We start from the raw sequence: 11,278 nt of genomic DNA on the forward strand, positions 1-11,278 counted from the left end.
ACTAAAGGTCAAACAGTCTGAATTGATGTCCCATGCTAAGCCAAGGCTCTGTTGGATGGGTAGCTCATCAGCGGCAATATCTAGCGACTTCAGATTCTTTTCTAAATCTTCAGCAGGAAAGGCCTCCATGACGTCAACGCTGTTAGATGCAATCTTGTGGAGTCTGATCTTGGCTTCGTCCTTCAGGACTTGCTGCGTTTTCTGAAGCAAATCTATGGCCTCCTGACTTGATACCACAGACATGAGCCCGTCATCAACATAAAAATTTCGGGTGACATAATTCTGTACGTCAACTTCCGCCTTTTCAACTGTTTTGCGTAAGCCATATGTCGCTACTGCTGGCGAGGGTGTGTTCCCAAACACATGAACCCGCATTCTGTATTCGATTAACTCTTCACATGGGTCATTGTTTCTGTGCCAGAAGAAACGGAGAAAATCTCTATGGTCCTCTCTGACCAAGAATGAATAAAACATTTGTTCTATATCTGCCATAAAGGCCACTTTGTTCATACGGAAGCGCATAAGGACTCCAAGTAGTTCATTGGTCAGATTGGGTCCTGATAGCAGTACTCCATTGAGAGACAGGCCCTTGTATTTGACAGACGAGTCAAATACACCACGTATTTTGTCCGGCTTCCGCGGGTGGTAAACTCCAAAGAGAGGTAAGTAAAAGCATTCTTTCTCTGCTGGTAAGGGCGGAGCTACCTCCATTGCACCACTGTCTATGAGTCCTTTCATGAAAGTCATGAGATGTTCTTTTTTGACCGAGTTCTTCTCAAGACTCGCATCCAACATGTGGGCCCTCTTCAAGGCTTGAAGTCTGTTGTTTTCCAGAACTGGCCTCGGTTTCCTAAAAGGTAATGGTGCTTTCCACTTTCCACTGGAATCTTTCTCAAAACCTTCCTCCATGATCTGCAGGAACTGACGATCATCTACAGAGAGGCCAACTTGGTCGTCGTCTGCTGATGTTTGGAAAATATCCTTCCCAACTGCATCTTGATATGGTACAATGTCCTCTGTCAGACAGAAACTGTTTTGACATGGTTCGAAAATGGTTTGGCGGCCATCTTCAATCACTGTAGTTTTGTAGACAGTGACACCTTGTGGCTTGTGTAATCTACCAAGGCACACATCTCCTATCACTACCCAACCAAAACTCAATTTCTGTGCGAATGGCGAGTCCTTAGGTCCTATTCGCTGATCATGTATATGGTGCGCTTCTATCAAGTCTCTACCAATCAGTAAAAGTATTTTGGCATCTGTGTCAAGTGGAGGCAATGACAGATCTTTAAGATGCGAGTGGTGTTTGAGGACTTCTGGAGTCGGTATCTCATGTCGCTCGTCTGGAATCTCATTGCACTCAGTAATAGTAGGAAGTTCCATCACTGTTGATCCATCTACTGCAGCTATCATCAAACCAGAGGCTCTGCGACCACTTGAGCGAATGCGTCCAGCACACGAGGTAAGCGTGAATGAATGAATCTGACTATTGGGTACATTCATATAGTCAAATAACTCAGATCTTCCAAGTGTTGTGTTACTCTGGTCATCAACAAGAGCATAAAGGCGCAAACGTTTTGAAGGTGTTTCCTTTGGATACACGTCCACCAAAACAGCCTTTGCACATGATCGTCCGGAAAACTGTTCCCCACAAACAGCAGTACACTTGGTAAGAACATGGCCCTCCTCCCCGCCATTCTGTCTCTGGCCTTGAGAGCTGTCAGGTGGATGCAGAGCAGTAGGGTGCTGTATGCTTCCACAATCCTCACATTTCACCTCCACATTGCAGGCTTTGAACGTGTGTGTATCCGATTCACAGCACTTGTAGCACAAGTTGTGCTCTCGAAGGTATTGTTTACGATCACGAATGGATTTCTTCCTAAATGCTCTACACTGATTTAATGTATGTTCCGCATTGTGAATAGGACATCTCTTCTTTGTAACTGTATTGTCTCTTGTCGACTCTTGAAAGTCTGTCTTCTTGACGGTCACCGATTTCACTGGTTTGAAGTTGGATCTTGGTGCTTTCTGATCTCCGGTGAAGGTCGGAGTAGCTTGTAAGCCAGGATCATTCATCATGGTTGAAACTTCCTTTACAAAGTCACAGAAAACACTGAACGGAGGGTATGGAACTCCATGAGTCAGCTTATACTTTGAAGCTTTAGAAGTCCATTTGTTTTGTAAACTTGGTGTTAACTTTTGTACTATGGGAAGGACTCCCACTGATGTGTCGAAGTAGCTGAAAAGTTGGCTGTACCTTGGATTCTCTTTCAATGCCATCGTTTCACTTAAGATATCAGAGAGTTTGTACAGACGTCTAGGTTCGCTTGCACTGATTCGCTGGAAATTTGCAAGTTTAGACTTTATCGCGGTTTCCACTAGTTCAGGTGAGCCGTATCTTTCCTCTAGTCTGGTCCATAAAGTCTGACAGCCTTGAGAAGGATCACATATAGTTGCTGCTCTGATGCTTTTCGCATGTTCCCTTGACTCAGGTCCAAGCCATCTGATCAATAAGTCCAACTCTTCAAGCGGTGTGACTGATGCATCCTGAACCACGGATTTAAAACTTGCCTTCCATGCAACGAAATTCTCTGGCTTGTCGTCAAAATTTACCAGTCGTGTTAGCATTAAGTCCTTTTTAAGCATGAAGCTAGCGAGACTGGCTACACTGTTCTGTGGTTCAAATGGTCTGATTGGAGAATAGGAAGTGGCGACTTCTACTGTTTCTGTTGCGGGAGCCTTTTGTGCTGGGACAGACTCAACATTTTGTTCCAAAACTTCCTTCTCCCATGTTTCACTTTCTTTTAGTTTGTTCACTTCTTCCACGAATTTCCTTGTGCGTTCTGAAGAGTCAATAACAGAATTAGATTTCCTTGATAAATTATCAATGTCCATTTCCTCCATCGCACGCAATTCTGCTTGGGCTGTTGCCAATTCTTTTTGTGCATCCAGACACTCTAATTCTGTCTCTATTTCTGCTTTTTTCCTTAGTGCCTCTGCTTTGGACTTTTTCTCCTCTTCATCAAGCCTTGCTTGTTCTTTCTTCAATTCAGAAGCCCTTTGTACGAACTGCAGTCTTGCTCTGGCTGCCTCTGCTTTTACTCTCTGCTCCAATAGCATGGAAGTTGTACTTCTGGAAGTTGTACTTCTAGATGTGGATGATCTGCTTGATCTTGAAGTTCTGCTTGTAGATCTTGGAACACTTTTTAATGACACATCATCTGTTAAGTCAAGTGAAAGTTTGGGTTTCACATCTGGTGAAAACTTTGTATCTTCATCCTGTTGTTCCATAATTGTGTCAATTTCCTGGATGATACTTTCTACTTTCTGTTCCAAGGAGGACATGACTATCTCTTGTGCAGCTTTTTCTCTTCTGCTTTCCTCAGTATTTTTTCTCACAAGAAAATCCAGGAATTCTTCACTGATTTTATGGTAGTCGCGAGACAGTTTGAGCAAACTTTCCTTTAGAATAATGAGGATTTCTGTACTTCCAATGTTGGTTGTTAGTTCGTCATGCGAATGTTTCATTTCATTTTCTAGTTTTTTTCTCAGTCTCCGCAGTTTGTCACAAAACTTATTTACGTCTTGTTCATAGACCTCCCTTCCTGCTGCTGTTAATTGTCTGTTAGATCGTTTTTCGTGATGTTCTTGATGAGTGGATTCATCTGGCGACGTTGAACGGCTCTGGTTCTTCATGACTGCAAAGTCCTAGTTCTTTTACTATACTGGAACAGTTAACGAGAAGGCTTCATCTCCTTTATTCAGTATTGGTGCAGTAAAAGACTGTAAATTACATAAAAAGTTATTAGAAATTACATACAAAATGACTGACATAAAATGTAGACTATATTATATAACATTTATGACTGAACCGAGTTTCCATACTTTTTACTTTTAACAGCAATCTACTTCTAAACAATAAACACAAGAAAAAATAGTAATATCTTGGCAAGAAATCATCAAATTATCCTTATAAATTTACATATACAAGTATATCATACAGTGACTAGACAGTATAAATCTCAGAAAATGATTTGAACACAAACCACGTGCTTAGCCTTACACAAAAAACCTGGTCATGTTAACGATGCAAAAATAATACTTAAAATTGCTGAAACATTTGACTTTACAAGATTTGCATTATAACACATGAATTCTTAGATCTTAATATCATATCAAATGAAAGTGTACTTACACTATAGGGCTACAAAGTCACAAAATCTAGTAAATTTTGCACAGGTAAAAATATGGCGCTTGCCAAACTACGGGAAATAACTCTCCTAATAAACAAAACAAAAGGTTAACTCGTACATAGTTGATTCGGAGACATCACAGCAAAATTAGGTCAAATGACACATGTACGTGGTCCGTTTGAAGTATTTGTGCAATTCTTAAGTGAAAAATAAGAAAAAATTGTGTATATCAAAATGCGTGAACAGACACTGTAACATTATGTCAAATGCATCTATCTGCTACTGCATTAGGTGACGTGATTTACAAATGACGTCATTATAGCCGTGCTGACGCCGGGCTGCAGAAGTAAAACTAATGCGAATTAAAATTTTATATCTGCAGCCTACGGCTATTATGACGTCATATGCAAATCGCGTCACCTTCTTCAGACGCAGATCCATTTGATATAATGGCAAAGTCTCTGTTTATACGTTCTCATAATTAACAAAATTTTTCTTAGTTTTTCACTCAAAAACAACACAAGTACCTATAGCTGACCATCGACAAGTGGTATTTGACTAAATTTTGCCAATTCGCTTGCGCCAGAATTTATTTCGAATAGTTTCGCTTAGCGTTCACACGGAGCTAATGCGAAGTAATTTAATGCGCAGTTAACTAATTCGTATTAAACTAATTCGCATGAAATTCTCCGTGTGAACGCTAAGCGAAGCTATTTTGCAGTAACTTTACGTTTAAGTTGAATTAATCTCTCCATTTGAACAGGGCATAATACTTGCCGGATGGGGCTGCAGATTTACACCTACACCCGACGCCCTTGTCTATTGAGCAGTAAGGGATATCTTGTGTCAACGCCTGTATGTAATTTTAGACACGGGATTTCGATTTTATTAAGTGACATCGAAAGGAACAGTCTCCACGTGTGGCCGTAGATTCGAACCGCAACGTAACAATCAGCGCCTTACCTTGCGAATCCTACCTAATCAACCACGCAGAGGACTATATGTTACTTAGTATTTGTAGGCACAGCATATAATATGTACAGTGGAACGGCAAAATGTACCGTTAAATATGAATATGTACTTACTGTTGATGGTGTTTAGGACCACATCCTGAGAGAATTATGTAAGTCTACGAAAATCTAATGATACATGTCTCGAAGTATAATGCACTCACTTAGTTCATTTACAGAACTAAGAAAGAAAATCCATCAGATGTCTTATAGTACTGGACTTAAACGAGAACCGCTGACTTTTGCAGTTGACGAATTATTCTCACAATAGGACAGTGTATGGAAGCTCTTTTAAGATATAAATATTTAGCCCAATCTTTAATTCAGCGAAAACAGCAGGCTATTTCAAAGCACAGATAAGTTGCACTTGGAGAAATCTACAATCATCCTACCCTAAAACCAGGCCTTGACATATAAGTGCCCCTTACACCATTACTATGACCACTAGAAAGGTTTTCTTATCCATTATGAATTCTGTATCTCCGTTGATGACACAGGTTTAAATGTCAAAGAAAACAGTCAACTTATAAGTCAGTACTCTACGTAAAAGTCCGATAGGAGTACAATATGTGCTTCAAGGGTAGACACATAAAGACCCAAGCAGGCAGATGTGTAATTATTCAAATGGGACAATATGTTGATAGATGAGATTATGTGCAATTTGCTGTATGTAATTTATATATACATGTTTACAAGATCTTATATTTATCTTACAAGTATATAAGATTTAATTTCAGGAACGGGGTTAATCATATAAAAAACTAATTAATCACATAACAAATACATGTACCTTGTCTTTTTCACAAAACAAATAAAAGGTTAATTAACAACGAACTTTCAGACATGTCACGAATTCGTTTAATTATAATATCTTTTAAATAGGGATGTCAATGAGTACCGTGTACTCGATCGAACGTCCGAGTTTCGAATACTAAAAATAGAACTCGGTTACCCGGATGTGTATTTTTTCTTATTTCAAAGAACATATTTTTATCAAAAACTCAATTTCTTATATAAAAAAGACTTAAAATATGCATTTGGTATCGTCATCAAGACCTGTAAAACACTCGTTATCATCCGTGACCAATTACTTGTTCTTCCCTACTGTGGTCATTAAGTTTTAAAATCGACCTATATATATATATCTAAGACGCCATGACAACCCTCCCTTTTCACGATCTTTGAAATAAATGCATGGGGATCTTATATCTGCGGAATATGGAGTTTTATTACATTTTAACCCGTGAAATACTGTAATTTATTCATTGAATAGAAATGATATCCTGTCACAGTGTGAAAAGATATCAAAATGATACATGTATCCTGTCACTGTGTCGAATATCAAAAGTGCGGGAAAACACTCAATTTCCTTTCTTATACCGAAGATTGCTGTAAATATATCTTCCTTGACATAATATAAGATAGATGGAAATAAATAAACAATCCTGACAGGAATAAAACTGTCAAAATTACCAAAAATATGTTGTCAAATTCATGTTAACAGTGTTTTCACCCCACTTAACTATAACATCTCAACGGCTTAACTATGACGTCACGAGTCCATGAATGTATTACAAAAAAGACGGAGGTAAAGGAAAAATAAAAAAAAAAATAAATATAATAAACAGAAAATTCAATGTTTTATAGTTGAATATGGAATTTATTTCACTCGTTAGACAGGATTTTTTTGATATTTTCACTCGTGCTTCGCACTCGTGAAAACATAAAAAATCCTGACCCACAAAACATTGAATATCCTCTATTAACTTTACTCAATGTAATGATATTACTTAAAATATACTGTGGAAGGGACTTCTTACTCCGTCTATCTTATATTTGAATAAATAGGAAATGTATACATTTTTAATATCCGGTGATGTTAATACATTCGAGGTTGTTTTTCCGAACACTGACGGAATGACCCGAGATGATGCAATGTGGGACTCAAAATCAACACACTTGTAGTTACATTTTACAGAATACCCGGGTACTCGATCGGAAAAACGTCCGAGTAACCGATTATCAAAATTTGACCGATTTGAAATCTCTACCTTTAAAACATGTTATAAATATGTATTATTGAATATTTCCATTTCTTTTTGTTTTCTTTGTGAAAAATCTTTGAAAGAAGATATGGAGATAACGAAAAGTATTCAATCTCAAAGTCCATAAAACAATTCAAAATTAAAGCAGAGCAAACACGGACTTCCGAAACACCAGAGATGGGATCAGGTGCCATGGAGGAGTGAGCATCCCCTGCCGACCGGTCACAACCGCCGTGTGCTCCTTGTCATGATCAGGAAATAACGAAAGAAATCCGTCGTCAATTCAGTGTATAGAAAATGGGCTAACAATTGGTATGAAAAACGTCAGTTAGCATTTGACTCAATGATAAACTGTATTTGCTGACAGGGTCACTGTATCGACCAAAGAACTTAGGAAATGATGACTTTAAACGAGACTGATGATATTCTTGTTTGTCAACTTGCTTGGCAATACTTTACCTCGTTTTAGAAATTGTTCATACGTACATGCTCTTGCATATCGAATCAACTGAGATATATATACTCCGTATGCAAGTGCTGAAGGTATATTGCTGCATAAGTAAGGGAAGTTGACGATAGAAAAGTTTAAGTCATCACGTTTATCATATAGCTTGGTTGTTAGATTACCATTAGTGTCTTTTTCAAGTAAAATATCCAAGTATGAAATAGAGGTGTCGGACTCTGTGGTATCTTTTATCTCAAACTCGCCAGGATACCGGTATATTGTATCGACGAAGGAATGGAAATTACCATTATTAATTGACAATACGTCGTCGATATATCTAGATGTCGAGTTGAAGGTCACAACAAGTATTTTCTTCTTTTCACGCATAAGATTTTGCATAAATTCTGCTTCATATGAATATAGAAATATAACGGGGCGCAATTTGTACTCATGGGAATTCCAATAGACTGTTGGAATACATTGTCTCCAAAAACCACATAGATGTTGTCAATCAGAAACTCAAGCTTCTTCTTGATGTCAACTTTAGAGTACTTATGTGTGCAATCAGAATCTGTTTTAACAAAATAATTTTGCAAATGACCAATGATGAGGTAAGTAAATTTACGAGTTCCATTTTTATTGAAGAAGCAGATGTCAATGATATCAAAAAGCCTGGATTTCTATTTGTCGTGGGGAATTATTGTGTATAAAGTTGAAAAGTCGAAAGTTTTTAAGCTGTTGATTTTGTAAAATCTTGTGATTTCAAAGTGTCCAAAAGTTCTTTAGAATTTTTAAGTATCCACATCTGATTTCACACCAATTCTTGAATATATAGTTGCACAGTACTTTTGAAGTTTTTCCTTCACTACTGTCAATATCTTAGTGAGGAGTAACGAAAGAGGCTTGGTTGAACATTTAGTGGAACCTGCAATGTATCTTTGTTTGTAAGGATTCTTATGAAGTTTTGGAATCCAATATATATAAGGTAGTTCAAATTCATTTTGGTTCTGTGTAATATTGAAAGTATTCAAAACTGACAGGTGATTTTGAAGAATTTCTTCCTTAGAAAGGGAAGTATGAGTATAAGTCGGATTACCATTTGTAGAATTAAATCCAAGTTCTTCTAGAATGCAATTTATATAATGAGCCTTACAAACGAAGACAATGTTGTTACCTGCTTTGTCGGCAGGAACCAGTACGTACTGATCGTGTAATCTATCTAACTCCTTTTTCACTTCTGGTTTATTGAACAAAGAAGGATATATGGTTTTCATATTGTCCCTCAATCTTTTAATACCAGACTTTAAAAGGATCTGATACATTAAATCCATTCTGACAAGGTGTCAATGTCATCTTTTTATATCTTGCTCATCGTATGGCGTAATTTTCCACAGAATCCAAAATATTTATGAAATTCCGACGCCAGTTGAAGGATTGGGGTTCCCTTTATTTAGGACCTTTTAAAAAAAGTGATCTAGGTCCTCATTACGAATTATAATTACGTCACCTTTAATAATGTGTCCAGCAGGACTATATTTATAGGGCAAAGAAGAACATGAACACGAAGGAGGATTATGTTTCAGATAGTCGGTATCCAGGCCATGTAAAATGTTTTTGCAATTGAATGTTAAGTGAGTTGATTTCTTGATACTTCCAAAGGAATGTAAATTTCGCCGAGGTAAATAAACTTAACAATGATTCCTCAATTATGATTTCGGCAATTACATGCAATAAAGATAGAAATAAATATTTAACATAGGGATCAAATCGAAAACTTTGATATTTATTTGTTTGTTTTCCCATCCGAAACTTTTATATAGATGTACAATAAAATTAAAATCACCGATGTTTTATTGTGCCTTAAACTTGTAGTATCTACTATATTGACATTTCATTCTCTATTTGGACAACATACCTGTTGATATCGTATGCAGAATATCCATAATACAAAAGCAGGGAAGGAAGCCAACCTGAAAATATGTACACATTTTCAATAACAAGTTATTTTTTCATACTTTCAAGTTCAAATTTATTGGTTCAGAAGCATTAACAAATTGTAATTTAACACTCAGCATTTGTAATATTTTTTTTTCTACAACTAACATGATTATGATGTCACACTCTCAACTTATTAGATACTCAAGAACATGCTCTGACTGTTATCAATTTTTAGCCGAGACGGGTTATTCACTCAGTTCATTTTGCAGTGATTTAAGCATTTTGTAAAAATTGTATGGTCGTTGTAATGCCATCATTCGGTCGTATTTTGGCTGACTTAATTGTTGTATTTATGGTGATAAGGCCATCACTTAGCCAAATACAATATTTACTACAAGTGCATTCGTGTTTGTTCTACTTTAAAATAAAAATTAAATATTGGTCATACTATTTTTAAAAATGATATTTGATAGGCTTTCGTATGTAACAGGTGTATTCCTTATGACAAAAGCCTTTACTTCACACCCTTTGACCTTGACTTGTAGTTGTAGCTTTTTGATAGTTAAATACTTTGCCTTATACTTTGATCTGTGTGCCAGAACTTTTTTTTCACAGATACTCTCTTTGTATCCTTTCTTTTGATTCTATTATTTTTTAATAACATCTTCTTTGGACTTTGACTTGCTTTTGATAAACATAAACATTCGCCATGAATTGCCACGGATGTATCAGTGTGTGTTTTTCCAACACGCCTACTGTTTTCTTCAAAACAGGGACTTGCTATCTATAGCAATTGTTTCTTAAAGTCTTGGTTCTACACTTTATTCTTGTTTTTCAAGACAGACTCCAGTATAACGATGTCCAAACTGAGTTGCATTTATTTGTTTGAAAACCTCCATTTAAATAGATAGGAACTTGAAAGTAAACATGAATATTATTTCGAACAACTTCGTAGGATCTTTTCAGTTCTAGAACTTAACGAGCCATCACATTGAACATTTCTTGGCCTTATTGTAATTACCAATCCATCGATATATGAGTTAAATATCCATTAACCATAACATAATGATTTGTATTAATCACTCTAACAAGTCTATTACATATACATGTACATCAAAATGACTTTATAGATGGAATGAATAAAAACATCAGAACTCTCAAAAAGACATTTTACACTTGTTTCCCATGCACTTGTGTCTTATTATGCCATATTGATCGATTATTTTGTAAAACTTGATTTGGAAACATCTACTTACATTCTATAGCATAATTCCATTTTTTCATTTTTGCAAAGAACAAAATAACTTCCTAGTTGAAAATTAAATCTGAATTAAGTAACACTGTAAGTGTGCCACTTACAGCATAACATCTTTTTTTCCTTTCATCACGTTTTAAATGCTAGTATTATCTAAACTAGTTCGCAAGCTTCTAGGTTCAAAATTTAAGCAAATGATATTTTGTTAGTAAATGAACTCTCATTTCAAATTAATTCAAAAAGCAAACATATGACAAAATATGCTTAAAGCTGGGATTTGATTCGTAAAAGGAATTTTCCAGCCATATTTGATTATTCACTCACTATATCTAAGAGCCACTAAATGAGTCGCTCATTTTGTCACAGTTTTAACCGGTACTTTGTCCAGACAG

General features: G+C 36.4%; 1 protein-coding gene across 8 annotated transcripts in view; it reads right to left on the reverse strand.

The window, feature by feature from the left end:
- Positions 1 to 10,966, reverse strand: part of LOC134262089 (uncharacterized) — a 51,221-nt gene extending 40,255 nt beyond the window's left edge. For 4 of the 8 annotated variants that reach the window (XM_062744485.1, XM_062744484.1, XM_062744480.1 and 1 more), the window contains exons 1-2: positions 10,888 to 10,946; positions 9,609 to 9,663 (exon numbers count right to left, since the gene is read on the reverse strand). In XM_062744485.1, the coding sequence (XP_062600469.1) occupies positions 9,609 to 9,663; positions 10,888 to 10,915 (83 nt within the window). In that variant the 5' untranslated portion in view covers positions 10,916 to 10,946. Of the gene's footprint in view, positions 1 to 9,608; positions 9,664 to 10,887 lie in introns of all 8 variants that reach the window. The other 4 variants (XM_062744483.1, XM_062744481.1, XM_062744482.1 and 1 more) reach the window with 3 other exon arrangements.
- Positions 10,967 to 11,278: the final 312 nt, after the last annotated feature.

This window comes from Saccostrea cucullata, unplaced genomic scaffold, assembly GCF_032062105.1.
Source record: "Saccostrea cucullata isolate Sc308-1 unplaced genomic scaffold, CSIRO_AGI_Scuc_v1 ctg3364, whole genome shotgun sequence".
Taxonomy (NCBI): Eukaryota; Metazoa; Mollusca; class Bivalvia; order Ostreida; family Ostreidae; genus Saccostrea; species Saccostrea cuccullata.